This window comes from Colletotrichum spaethianum (assembly GCF_022836535.1).
Source record: "Colletotrichum spaethianum MAFF 239500 DNA, contig13, whole genome shotgun sequence".
In the NCBI taxonomy this organism is placed as follows: Eukaryota; Fungi; Ascomycota; class Sordariomycetes; order Glomerellales; family Glomerellaceae; genus Colletotrichum; species Colletotrichum spaethianum.
Genome location: NW_026054783.1, coordinates 532,449 through 546,940, shown reverse-complemented (window position 1 = coordinate 546,940; position 14,492 = coordinate 532,449). Strand labels below are relative to the sequence as shown.

General features: G+C 54.0%; 2 protein-coding genes across 2 annotated transcripts; both read right to left on the bottom strand.

Moving 5' to 3' along the window:
- Positions 1–1,657: 1,657 nt before the first annotated feature.
- Positions 1,658–1,864, bottom strand: ColSpa_05823 (uncharacterized protein; the record flags this gene model as incomplete). Its single annotated transcript, XM_049272035.1, has 1 exon — positions 1,658–1,864. One exon carries the CDS (start codon positions 1,862–1,864, stop codon positions 1,658–1,660), a length of 207 nt encoding a protein of 68 aa, XP_049127992.1.
- Positions 1,865–8,644: 6,780 nt separating this feature from the next.
- Positions 8,645–10,461, bottom strand: ColSpa_05822 (meiosis-specific transcription factor NDT80; the record flags this gene model as incomplete). The annotated part of the gene is made up of 2 exons (XM_049272034.1): positions 8,645–10,133; positions 10,256–10,461. The coding sequence occupies 2 exons, from the start codon at positions 10,459–10,461 to the stop codon at positions 8,645–8,647; spliced, it is 1,695 nt and encodes a 564-aa protein (XP_049127991.1).
- Between the last annotated feature and the right edge of the window lie 4,031 nt (positions 10,462–14,492).

The window sequence follows — 14,492 nt, the reverse complement described above, 5'->3', positions numbered from 1 at the left end:
GTGGTTGTGGATGTATCGTCAAAGTCGTTGTTTGACGCGTTTGTTTGCTGGAGCCAGGTTGCGACGGAAGACGCCCAAGGTCTTGGAGGTGAATGTAACTGGGCCCGAAATGAGGTTTGGATAGAGATTTACTAGGAGTAGAGGGGTGATCGCGTGTAGTGGAGGTTCTTTCGGGACGTTTGTAGATGGTGCTGCGAGGCTCTATCTTGCAACAGGCCAAAGAAGGTGAACAGCATTCGTCTCAATCAGGCACTGCTCAACCCACTATGAACCTTTCTGACGTGGTGCTCATATCTAGGACCTTGATGCTAACGAAACGATGGCTGGAGCCCTCCTGTACTCAACGAGCTTGATAGAGTTTCGGGTGTAGGTTCGATATAATGCAAACAGAGCGTCATTGGCTTGTTTTCGAAGTTGGGGGCCGCCATACCAACTCTGTACTCATCGTCCACATCGGAATCTCCTCGCAAGCTAAGTCGTTTCCCACGTCATGCTATTGAACTCTGTTGGGTGGCTCTGTTCCATCCATCTAATATCGATTGATCACATCTGCCAAATTACACGAACCACCACACTGCAACGAGTGACAACCGCCTACCCTCTATCTTTTATCTATTCTTATCTCAAGAGGTGTAACTTACAAAAATACTATGGTTAAGGAAGACGGGGGTAGGATTCAGATAACCCCAAGGATATTCGGGAACACCTGAATTTGAGCATAGAAACAACCGCAGGCTTCCTTCTCTCACTGATTCGTCCTGTCTATTAATGGAAACCGATCGGTGAATCTACAAAATATTGTCCACTGCCCCTCCGCCATTTCAAAAGGTTACTTTGGCAGTTATAGTGGAATGCCGGGGGTAACTGCGAACGCTACTTTGCCATGTTTCGAATCCTAAGCTCGATTTCTTGTACTATTACTTCATTATGTGAACCTTGAGGTTACTCACACTATGCCGTTCATAATTGTCACAATATCACGTTTAACCATTTCCACAAATGGTTGAAATATATCTGAGGACTGAGTATGGATAAATTCGTCCTAGGAACCTCCTCTTTAGCCAGACCAACTCTCCTATCTCGAGCTTGAAGTCATGAACATTAGTCACACTTCAAGAAACCGAAGTAACAGAGGTAGACTGCAGCTATTTTCTACTTTTACCATCGGAATAGTAACTTCTCCCTGACGATTGGACCGGGATGGACAGAGGCTGTGGCGGTCATTGCTTCGTGGATCGATGATGTAGAAATGGGACTTTGTACTAGGCTTAGCCAACTCACAAAGGAGCGATATAGTCACAGTTGTGAAGAGACCTTTTGATCAAATTCTGGTTTTGGAATACTTTAGATTTACGCTTTGCATATTACCCATTCGTTTTTTTCAACTCGCCGGGCTACAAATTTTCTCTATGAGATAGCACTTCACACCCTGGAAAGTCGCGTTACTCTATGCTTCAATGGTCGTTTTTACAATCGATCAAAGGCAACACGAACATATTTGCTTTGACTTCTCATTTGTTAGAGTCCCGGTTTTGACAATAATGGATAACGGCCAACAGTCAGAAACAATCTATAAAAACAAGCAGCCTCATCACGACACGGCGATAGTGATAGCGATACCCCTGGCTTGTCCCTCCTTGAGCTCGTGTCTCGCCCCTCATTTGCCTTGCTCCCTTTCCGCCTTCTTTCTGCGCTCTCTTTCAATCATCTCTGTCAGTTTCTGAGCAATCTTGTCGCGGCCGTGATCGATGAGAACAGTTGGCATGGTGTTGATGATGGCCACGCCCAAGGGGCCGCTCTGGACGACCTGCACGAATGTGAGGAGGAGGGCGGGGAATAGTATGAAGATTGCGAAGCAGCGCATGTTGCTTGGGTCTTGTGCTCTTCGTTTCTGCCGTTCGTTGAGATGGTTTTAGGGTGTTTTCGTGAACAGAAAGATGAGCGGATGGGGAGACGAAGTGTTTTGTTCGTTTTTGGCAAGTGACTTGATGTTCCTTTGGATGCGATTTGATGAAGAGACGTGGTCAAAATCTTGGCGACAGCTCTAGTTATACTAGGAGAAAGACGGTCTCTTGGGTTATTTGAGCCGAGAACCATATGGCCTGAGGTCATCGCAAACCTCAATCGATGGTTGATATGATCCTACCGTGGTCGGTAGGTTTCTTCTATCGTTTGTCAAGTGGGACAAGCTTAAAGTGCGCATGAATACGCAAGCCACAATACGTCAACGGTTCTCTGGAGTATCTTGGACAGAAAGCTTGTTCATTCATGCACGATGGGATAAGAAGCCAAGAGGCATCAGGGTAGTCATTTGGGCCGATCTCAAGGTTATTATCTGCAATATTTCGGCAGATCCTGAAAGGAGAGGTTTGAGAATATGAAATTACACTTAGGCTTCTGTCACAGCGGCTTATATGAAAGTTTAGTGAATGGAATTCTTGGAAACGGATCGACACGGTTTCTAGGTCTTAACCTTAAAAGATCATTGGAGCTTTCCATTATGGCCCAACGCCTCAATGAATTCCAACGGCCACTGAGATAAACAGAGGGCTAAAATCAAACTGTCGACACAAGAATGAGGTTGGTGGCTTCAAATTTCGGGCTTATACGCGCCCCTAGAACAATTGCAGTGCTCCGTCAACTACTGCATGAATCCTAAGTCCTGGAACGGGCTGCCACTGGCATGATACGGTGTTATTGTACGAAGAGTTCAACCAGGTTTGTGTTCCCACAACGTGCTCTGGATTCAGGTATTCCGGGCAGTGGCATTAAATCAAACAACCAAGATACAACAATCTACTTGCTCTTGATGAAGTATAGATGCTTCTGTAGCCAATAGCACGTGCTGCTATACAAACCCATATGGCTATATTCACTTCACGTGAACAGCCACCCCCTCTCTGGATGGAGAGAGTGGTCTTGTTCCAGGGCAAGGTCAAAGGCTGTCAGCATCAGAGTGCCTAACAGGTTCCCGACCCATGCAGCATTTGACTTCAACCACCGATAGCTTGGTCGGAACATCGGTTACAAGGTGCTGCATGGCGCTGGCCCTCGTCATCATCGTTCCAGCCACAAGAGCGTTATGTTGCTGAGTGGGTAACCCCCCCAACTAAGCACATCCTCTCGAGCTGTTCTATATCAAAGATTGGTGGAGGGGAGCTGTTGGTTCAGTGAGATGGGACAAGTATGCAGAGTTTCTCGTAACGCACGTCGCAAATGCCCGCTGCTTTGAACCGCCGGGCCAATGAAGATATATACCATCGGCCCCAACCTGCCCGATGACCTCTCAAAAGCTGACCATTGCCTGTTTATCGTATCATCTGACCCCTGTAGTAGGGAACAAGCTCTGACGGAGCTGACCATGACGTGGCCCATATCTTGTTCGGCGAGCTTCAGGAAGCAGTCGAACATCGAGTTGGCAGATGGCAAGGCCGGCACTTGGGGACGAGATGGCATCTGCAGACGGCGACAAGTGAGAGGAACGACTGAGGTGACACCCCTTATCCCGCTTCATTGTAGAAATGTTGCCCCGGACGCAGCCTGGAGAAGCTGAGGAACTAGCCGGCCGTGAAGAGCGCCGCCGTTCCCTCAGAAACCTCTTACACTTGCGCTAAGCAAGGATCTGGCCCCTGCTTTCCTGCAGATTAGTGAACTGATCACCGAAATCCAAGCCGCTAGTCATCCTGCGGGGCTCGCTTGAAGAGTGGCGCGGGGGAGTGACACGCGGCTAGCACGGTCAGCCCTTGATACGAGCCGAAGTCGACGATAGTGGAATCAAGGAGGCAGCATCGCGCAGTAGCCTGACAAGTGTCTAGTGCGATGCGGCGGACGGCCAGGGGGAGTTGGCTAGGCCCTTTGGCGAGGGCCACGGTGGTTGCGAGTCACAAAGCCGGGGGGTCCTCGTTGTCAAGTGAGGAGCTAGCGGTTCGAGGTGTGCGTGTTCTTATCGCTGATGAAACGATGAAGAACGAAACGTGGGGCGCTACCTTGCAACGCGGTGCCGTGCCTGTCAGCGGGTGACGAGATGATGATAGGTTCTCGGGGGATGATTTACACATATGGTGAGACTGCAGAGTGGACAGTCAGATCAACTTCGTAATCTCCGGTAGGCAGTGAATGCCGATGCGCCGAGAGGGGAGGGCGGGAGAGTGAGACGGGAGGATGACGAGCGGCCGGTAAGGCTGAGTGATAGAGCCTTCTTTGTGTTACATCAGCACGGCTCTTGAATTTGGGCCAGGGGGATAATGCTGACGAGAGATGGGCCCTTGAAACATGGCTCGGGTATCAGCTGACTGTCGCACCTCGTGGGTTTTCCTGGACCGCCATCGGTGAGCGACGCGGTGTAAGACCGGAGTGCCGTTCGGTGAAGGGTTCCAAGACAAGGGTGGGCAGTTCCGCCCCTAAATCTACTTTGGCATGTGGTTCAGGTGAGACTTGGTGAAGCGAGGAATGTCGACGCCAGACCAGGGTTCCGGAATGGATGACGCCTAGAGGGCTTCGGAGGAATGATACCTGCAATCATTGCGCGGGTGTTATCGACGGGAAAACGCTCAAAACCTGCCGGTCCGAGGAAGACGACGGGCAAAAGCGGTGGATGAAGTCAAAGTTTGAGAGGAATTCTGCCCAGGGCAGAAAGGCGCTAGGTATTGCATTGCATCGATCGGACGATCACCAGTCCGTGTGATAGTCCCACATCGGCCGTCACTTCCCGTGCCGTGTGGGCCCACCCTGCCTCGGTCAAGTGTCGTAGCCAACGGCACGCACTGTGCACCTTCTGCGCCTACCTCTCGGCCGTTCCCCCATCCACATCGCCGACACATTTCCGTCCGCCCATCGTTCACCGTTCAGCGTCGCCCGCAGCGCACCCGCTCGACATCCACTTCCTCTCTGAACCATGCACTCGCATCGTCTGCCGATTGCTCGCCGCTGCCAGCAGAAACCCACCGACCAGCCCAACATTACCCTTGCCGCAGGGACGGTGTGATGCGCTCGACATAGCCGAGCCCCGATTCACTAATGCCCCCCGAGGCCGATCTCATCACGATTACACAAGACAAGGGTAGAGCTGCCAGGTCCTAGCGCCCGACCTGACAAGCACGCCGATCTGGTTAGACGTAGGTGGTGGAGGATCCCGTGTGATGCATTCCATCTCTCACCCTTTCCGGTGTCAATCCTCAATCTCGAATAGGTTCAGACGCCCCCAAGAACCGGTCGTCTATATTCCTCTATCCACCATTGCGGTATTGAACTGCATCTCCGCGGTGTGGCCAAGTCCGGAGCGTTTTCTCCTTGCCCTCTCAAGCTAAGCCAACAGGGACAAGCCCACGGCCAAAAGCCTAGGCCTGGGTCCGGCCTAACGCCGCTCCGCCTCTCTGTACATTTCTTATTCCTGCCCAGTCGCGTCTCCCAGACTCTCCCCCCTTCTCCTCACCAATGAAAGAACGACAACCCTCCGTTATCCCGTTAGGCTCGAGCCTAAAACACAAGTCTGAGCCATTTTCCCTCCTCTTCACGGACTGTCACTCAAAAACCTTAATTGGACATCAGGCGAAAGGTGGAGCCAGCTTAATTCAACCTACATGACTACCCGGCACTTGCATGACGCCCAGTAAGCAGTGACGCGATCTTGACGAAGTCCCCCCCTCCAAGGGACACCTCGACAAGACACGCGGAAAGTGAGCAGGGGAGACAGAAAATAACAACAAGAAAAAAGGAGCTGAGATCCAAGACATGCGTTTTTATTTTTTCAAATTCCTTCACACTTGGTGTCCGGAACCGCTTATGCAACGCGACTGCGTCTGGCAGCAAACTCGGCCTCCCGCACCGCGCTAATCGACCTGTCAATGACACAGCGCTCCCTCACCTGCATCGCAACCGCGGCGCTAGGAGGGAGCTTGGAATCCAGCAAAATGACATGGCCACAATGCAAGCCTGGGAAAGCAAAGGGAGGAGGCCAGCCCGTCCCGTCGAGGGCTTCGTGGTCTACCTCGAATCACATCATGCGGTTCCCATGGGCCACAAACACGCACACAACATAACATAACACAATACAAGGCTCTTGAAACATGACATGGCCTAGGCAATTCGGCGAACCAAGCAATCGGGAACCGTCATGCAGTCTCTACGAGTCGAGAACCAACCAGTTTCCACCAGGACCCCCAAACCACCACACGGAACCTCGTCACATGGTACGCCGCCAGGACAGGACCGTCGACGCCGTGCGACTCCAACCAGGAGGCGCCCCCTTCCACCACCCGATAGCTACCCGACAGGCAGCCACCTTCCACCCCCTCCCTCTCTTTGCTTTTTCCTCTTCGTTGGTGTCATCAGCTCGCCCTCCCTCTTCCCTCTTCTCCCTTCCCACGGGCAGCTGCACACTCTACAGCTCGCACTGTCCATCAGCCGGATGCAACCCTCCAAAGATACAATCACTCGTGAGGCACGACGGCAACTTGCCCCCCGCCCCTTTACAACACTCGAAGCCCCCCCCCCCTTTTTTTTTTCCTTCTTTTCTTCTCTTTTTGATTATTTTTAATCAGAATCCTGCGCAGCACCGCGCAAAACCCACGTCTGAAGAACGGAAGCCGCCCTAAGCCCCCTCCTCTCTCTCCTCCTTCGTCCCTCCCTCCCGTTGTTCATGTTGTGTCCCCACAAGGTTCGTACAGTGCCATGCCAACGGGAATCGCCTTGTAACCGCTGCTCGCTAATCATCGGAGCCCCTTTCGCCATCCCCTTATCACCTCATCCCCGCGTCCCCTACCCGCCTTGTGGTGGCATACCTATGTGCGTGCCTTTGTTTTGTGTCCCCCCATGCATGTCCTTGTGACAGATACAGAGGGAGAGCCCCCCTCCCTCCCCCACCGATAAACAAGAGAAAAGAGAGAATACCAAGCCCTGCCGCCCACCAGCCCCAACCACCCACACACTACTGCGTACGTTCCCATGGAACTCATCGAGGGCCGCCCTTAACCCACTGCCGGTAGAGCCCGAACCGGTGTGAAGCCTCTCCAGCTCTCGTTTGTTCCCATCCAATCCCAGGCCATCATCCACCCGATGGGCGAGGTAGGGATCTCCAGGCCAAGATGTGTTTACAGGGGTGGCCGGTATGGAACGAGGAGGAGAAGGGATCGGACAAGCCGCACTCTGTACAAGGGGACTTGCAACAAGTTTGCCTCCCTCCTTCTTTCTTTTTCGGGCTTGCATTGCAAAAGATCTGGACAGAGGGGCCTGGACGAAGCCCGCCCCCCACCCAGCGCGCGCACTCTGCCTCGTTTTGCTTCTTCGGCTCCCCGTCGTGGCATTTCAGCCATACCCGTCGCCGGCTCCCCTCCAAGTCTCTTTCTGTTTCTTCCCCCCCAAGGCGTCGCGTTTCGCCCAGTGGGACCCGTGCCGTCGAAGAAGGACAAACAAGCAAACAAACAAGAGTGGTCATGCGGGTCAGAACCGAGATGCTTGGGTGGACGTTGACGACGAGCAAGAAAGAGGGGGGGGGGAGGGAGTGCATTGCTTGTGGGATTATTGGCATGTCAAAAAATTTTACGCCCCCAGAGGACACAGGGGTTGCTCGGAAGGCCTAGTAGTTTGGGCAACTTTTAAGAAGTAGAACTGCTGTGATCCCAACAGCAAAGACACCATAACATAAAATAAAATAATAAACAACCCAGGTACCTAGCATCGGCGCCTGCCGCTGCTTCCCCAGTACGTGGCCCTTCAACGTGGCAGGGCGCAGCCGGTCCGTCGTCATGTTGTCGTGTATCTTCCTCCGCTGCCGAATCGCCCCCCTCCCCTCCTGGGCCCATCAACTGACCGATCTCCCATCCCGCAACTCATGATCTCTCCACTACACTTCCCGAGTCCCTGGTATCTTCCACAAGTAATACGATCAATGGTAAAATAGAAAAAAAAAGGGGGGCTATCTTTGTTGAAGCGAATGTTCCGTATCCTCACGTTATTACAACAAAACACCGTATGGCCCATCGAAGCGAAGAGTAGGGGTTTCCAACAAAAAGATGAAAATGAACCGAGGAAATGGAACAGAAAAGAAAAAACAAATAGAAGAAGAAAGAACCCAAAGGCCAAGGAAATGCTTGGCGGGTATCCCTAACAATGCCTGTCATTCACCGTATTCCGAGTTGGCCCCGGGCCGACGTGTGTCTCTGTGTTCATCCAAACTTTTCCCCTCCCATGATGTGTTGACGTCGGGCATACCGGGCCAATTTCCCTTCTGTTCCCGTCACTCCCAGTTCAAAGCCATAAATTATCTCTTCCCTTTTTGTCCACGCACCGGTTCGCCATTGACCCCTGTTTTTCTTTTCGCCCGGGTTTTTTATTGTAAATCCCCTTCTTCCCCACATGCATTCAGTCTTGTTCGGGTATCGATCCAAGGTGCGGTACTGATGCTTGCGTGTCCTTGTTTCCATACGCCAAAAAATCTCGCCGTAAAGCTGTATGCTGAAGCTCCAATGTTTCTTCGGGAAACATAATCGGAAAAAAGACTATCCAAAAAGAAGAATGACCGCTCGTTAATGGCGTGTTCTCCTCACCCCCTTACCACATGTGGTGCGTGCCGCCGTGGTATCTTGCTCGCCCGGCTTATAATGCGTTGCGGCGGCCCCCAGGACCAACTGAGGGGTTTCGCCCTTTCTCACGTCATATTCGAGACGTTGGCTCCGGACTGTGGTACCATGGTTGGATAGTATCCACTAGACGTAGACTTGCCCTCGAAAGGACCACATCTTTGAGTCGACATGAGCGCTCCAGGCTGAAAGATGCTTGGCAGTATCTCGGGGTCGCGCTTGACTCTATTGTGGAGTGGATCGTAGTTTGAACCGACATGCGGCACCATGTTGTCTTGCCCATGCCGGTGGTGGGCGAACATTTCCACTCCTCTCGAGTCCGCCCCGTCATACATCGTGCCGGGGTAATACTGGTATTCCTTTGTCGTGTCGATGGCTTTGGCGTCTTCGGGAGGTAGCATGTGCTCCAGCTCGGGGTGGTGACGAGTTGACCCATAATGAGCGCTTCCGCGGGTATCGAACCCGGCCGCGTAGCCTCCTCCCACCATGGCACCCGCGGGCCCAAAGTCGGACCCGATGATGGAGCTGTTCGGGTACCCCGTGAAGCTGCCTCCAGACCCCCCTGGCCCGCTACTGGTGCTGGCACGCCTCTCGCTCTGGTAGTGCCCCGGGGAACGGCCGCGCACAATCATCTTGGCTGACTTCCGGTACGCGATCCGTATGAAGTTGTTCGGGCCCTGTGACCCGACGTCCGCCCAGAGCTCAATCAGCAGGTGGTAGTACTGCTGTGCGGCCCGTCTCTTTCCGTTGTTCGCTGTCGCCTGTTTGAATTGGATACGCTCAAACGTGTGCTCCGTCTGGTAAGAGTCGCCGCTCTGCTGACCGCCGTAGCCCCCGCCGTCTGGGAACCCAATCCTTGACGGCCCTCCAAGCACACTGTCGCCATGGTAGAGACCCATTGGATGTGACATCTGAGGATGCTTCGGGTGAAGGCGCACCTTCCCAGGCTTCTCGACCGGGCCCTTGTCCCTCTTGGGCGTGTGCTGGACCAGTTCGATCGTGTGGGAATCGTTCTCCGCGACGACTGCCGAGATGGACATGGCAAAGCCCAAGACCGAGTATGGCTGCGTTGAGCCTTGCTGCGTGAATTGCAGAGCCTGGCCGGGATAGTGTGGGGTCAGTCCAAAGGAGCAAATGCAGGAGAAGTAGTTCCTCCTGTAGCACGTCCAATCGCCATCGGACTGGAAGAAGCCCTTGTCGATGTTGCCGTGGATGTCAAGCTTGACTTGCATGCCGTCCGTGTATTGAAGGATGCCGAGGTTCGTGATGGGGCTCAGCGGAGGCACGCTCGTCTGTGTCCTGGAGGAGGACGAAGGGTAATGGCCGGGATCCATTCTCAGGGCAGCGGGTGCGGTGAAACCGGTGATGGGGCTAGAAGTTGGAGATATCGGATGGCGTCGTAGAGCAGTTGGATACGATGGAGACCTGGGCTGGTGCTCCGACGCCCTCCTGTAAGATGGCGTCGCCGGAGAGTACTGGTCTCGAGTGGTGATGTGTGTGCCAGGATGCGGTAATGCTGTGGAGCGGTGGGCATGTGCCATGCCCGTCGAAGAGGTACTACTGTCAGGTAAGTCTGTGAGTCTGGCCATGGTCCATCTTTGACGGGACAGGACAGTATCGTGTTTTCTACTTGGCAGTATCGAAAAGGGGGAGGGAGGGGGAAATGGCGTGCAACCTACTTTGAGCCCAGGCGAGGCCTGACGTCCAGAGTGGGGAAGACGTGAGAGGCGGCTGGGTGGTAGAAGCCGCCGTCGGCGGAGTACGGAGTCGCGCTGGCTATAGGTGGATTGAACAGGTTTAAGAGCGTCGGCTGTTGCGAAGGGCCTTCGATCGTCGACAGAGAAGCATTAGTGTTGTGTTCGTATCTGATATTCCCGTCAGCCATAGTAACCCCCTCCGAGTTTGAAAGCCATGCAAAAAGCAGAGGGTTGGAAGCCTGGCACAACAACTGCTGTACCGCGTCCGCATGCAAGACACAGTGTCAGTGCTACCGGTTCGTCCTACTGCCAGCAGCGTGTTGCACAACGGCCAGCGGATACAGGATCAGAAAATGCGAGGACACACAGCCGTGTGGCGGCAATGGGCGGGAACGCCTGCGGATTCCTAGTTGGACGGTGGCTGCCAAACGGCAGCTACCCACGCCTGTCCATCCTTTTTGCTGCCGCTGCAAAGATCAGACCTCTCGCTTCGACTTACGTCCTTTCCGTGTTCGAAGCATACCAACCCGATAGGCTGGGCCAAGCCCGAGCAGAAAAGAGCGCGCCGAGTCGAAAGGGTCCGTCTCTTCACGAAGCTTGTCAAAATGCAATTGCTAGGCGGTAGGGGCTCGGGGGTCCTGTCCAGGGCTGTAGGTGTCCGAACGCTCTGGAACAGAGCCAGAGTCGAGTAGGACTACACACTGCGGCTCTGGCAGGGGGGGGGCGGAAAACACCAGTAACGATAGTACACCGAGCCTCGGTCGGACGTCAAGATCAATCGTGTTTTCTACTTACCGCATGTCATTGCTTGAAGCTTGTATGTCGAGGTAGTCATACCCTGCGGACGGTTCGAACTCCTGTTTGCACGGTGACACTCGTTAGACCATGACTCCCACCCAAGAAACAAATGGTGGAAATGAGGACGAGATCTCGCAAAATGATCTCGAGGCTGTGCCGTTGTTGTGTCCAGGAAGCTACGGTTGTTGTGGGGGGTGTGCGATCCGCCTCAGGCGCGAGCCGGCCCAGACAAGCAGACAAAAAGGACAAGCGAGTGATTTGCGGCGCAACGGCTGTGGTAAGTTAGCAGGAGGTGCCAAAGAGAGGCAGCATTCAGAAGGAGGCAACATGTGTGAAAAGCAGCTCGAGGAGAAGATAGACGAAAGAGGGGGGGGGGGGGGGGGGGGGGGGGGGGGGGGGGGGGGGGGGGGGGGGGGGGGCGGTTGTTGACCGGTCTGGGCCTAGGTCTTGTTAAGCCCGACCGATGAGGAGTTGCTGCATCGGCGGCGACAGCAGGAGTACGACCAGCACCAGCACCAGCATAAGCACCAGCAGTGTGAAGAGCAGATGACGGGGGGGAGGGAGAGACAGAGAGGGAGAGATAGGTGAAGAGAGGAGGCAACATCAGAGACAAGGTACAAGCCAATATTGCCGGGCACCACAGTGTACTTTGCGTGCATGACTTGCAGGTGAGTGAGCCGGCCGAAGGGCGAAAGATGACCAGTCGTGCAGTGCAGACAGACAGGCACACACACACACGCTTTCTCTCCATGTCTCTCTTTCCCTCTCTCTCTCTTTTTTCTCCCACGCCCAACACACACGCCTCGTGCCAATCCCGGGGAGTGAATGTGAGCGCGTGAGAGACACCGCTTGGGGTGTCAGAAGCAAGGCACTGGCGTGGTACTGAGCGTCCCCAAGTCCTGTGTTCATCATCCCATCAGACTCCAGGAAGGCTCGAGGTATTCCGAGAGATCAGACATGGGCACGCCGGATGGAGTACGCGACCTTTGGCGGATGCGCAGGTGCGTTCTTGTCTTGAATGCCCGTCTGGATTGCCCGTCCGGAGATGCTCTGGTGCCGTCGGCTTTTGCTTCTTCTGGCATGCATTTCCAAGGGGAAGGAGACTGATTTGAGATGGCGAAAAAAACAATGAGACAAAAGTGAACACGGAACTGCCGCCGACGAATGTGCACAAGGTGGGATAGACATGGGAAAAGCAATGAGCGTCGAATCGCGTACGTACCTTTGGCGAAGCCTCACTCGGCCCGCTTCCTTGCCTGTCCGTCCTTCGGGACGTGGACAGGATCAGGCCAGCCGGAACGTGGCCTAGACCAGTCCTCGACTCGCCTGCCCTTCCTTGTCTGCGCCACCCGTTGGAGGCGTGTTGGTTGGCGTCGTGCCTTTTTGCACCCCTTCGAGGGCTCTTTATTTTTTTTCTCTGATGGTGGTTGTTTTGTGCTGGATCGTACCGCTGCTGATGAGCTGTGCAGATCCAGACCAGGCCCACTGACCGATGAACGGGCGCTTGGATCAATCAGACTGAATGGTATTTCGGCCCATATTGTTGGTTTGTTGCAGCTGCGGTAACAGCAACGGTTGCAATTCTTGTCGTCTTGTTGGTCCGGCACAGCGTCGCGATGCAATTGCAGAGAGGAGTGGATGGGAGAAATGAGGGAAAGGAGGAGAAACGAGGCGTCGAGTTGAGTAATATTGCAGGGGAGAGAGTGTGATCAGGTAAGGCAAAGAAACGGAGAGGGCAGTGACATGGGAGGATTGCGAAAGGGAATGGATTGGGAGGGCGATAGCATAAGACGGGATGGGATTACGGTACCTTGGCCAGCTGTTGAGGATTCATACGACGGTCGTCCCCGGCGACGAGGGGTGTCGCGCCGTAGTAGAGGGGCGGTGATCGGGTGCTGATGCTTGCGCTGGTGCTGGTGCTGGTGCTGGCGCTGGAGCAGCGTTCTTGACGCCCCAACTCCTCGATCCTCTTTTTTGCCCACAACACACGCCCATGTTAGCCAATGTGCCCCATCATCGGTCATCGACCCTGCTCTCAACCCTCCTCCCCCAGCTTGAACTTCTGGGCTTTCTCTTCTTCTTTTTTTTTTGCCTTCTTTCCCATCTTTGAGCGATGACCAGAAACCGGCCTCCTCCTCCTTCTTCTCTTCGTCTCTTATTTTCTTCCAACAACTGCAACCTTGACCGGGGAGAGGAAATACGGGGCTCTCAACACTCACCGGCGGTTGACTCTCCAAAAGTGCCCCAGTCATGCCAAGGGGTTGTCTGCAGCTCTTTATCCTGCTCGACCTAGCAGGTGCGATTATGCCGTCAGCAACGGAACCGAACCCAACTTCGTCTCTGTCTGGTAGGTAGGTGGCCGTTTCTTCGGCCCACAAGCCCAGCATAGTCGATCGTCTTGGAGACACCGCCATTGATCCACGGACAAGTCTCACGACAAGCTCATGGTCGTCGTGTTTGGCGCCGTACAAAATGACAAACTCTCCTAGCTAAACTCGACGACGGTCCGCAGCGACACGCATCGACCAGCTGTCCCTTACGTGTATGGCCCGACACCCATTCCGTGTTGACAAAGATTCGCTGAATCGCCTCTTTGTATGCTGAGCATCCTAGAACACGTGCTTACTTACTCGCAGGAAGAAGAGCGCCGTGGAATTGTACACCTGGACGTATGTTAGCGTCTGTCTCTCCTCAACGAACGGCACTGCCGTTGCATCAACAATGACCCGCCTGGAAAGCAAGATGACCCTGCTCATACTAGAGGCGAATCGGATCATGGCGCGGGGAAACAGGCGAGATGGATCCTGACCAGCAACCCCTGGTGTAAATCCCCTCGCGCCCGCCACCCACGAACCGGCAGGAATAGACAGCCCCCATCGAGGGAGCTAAACATGGTTGTTGTGGGACAGAGTTGCTAACTCGACTTACTCTTTCAAGATTCTCTTGCTGGCCAGCGTCCGCAACTTGTTCGAATAGTTGGCTTGATTCGCCGACACCCGCGCTGTTTCGAGTACTGAATCGGCTCCCGACAGTGGGTGCGTGTAGGTGGTGGTTGCAAAGAGCAATAATGTGTTCCAGCCGCTAGGTGTTGTAAAAGTCGATGCTCTGAGCACTATATCCACTTGCTATGCAGTTGATCAAGTTGTTGAGTTTGCGAGAAGCTCGAGGAAGTGCAGGTTCTTGGAAACCCGGTATCTATATACCTTGCCAGCAGAACCCCAGATGTGGCTGGTTCAAGATCGCACAGAAGCAGAAAGGATGGGTTGGAGGCTCAACATGTGAATACAGGTAGCACAGACCAAGCAACAACAGAGCAGCTGGATTTAACAAGTACACTGCCGATGGCCTAGAAATCCCAAGGTGCAAGGAAGACAAAGTCGGAAGAGATTGGGCGGGGACTCCACGCGTGAGCAAATGGGTT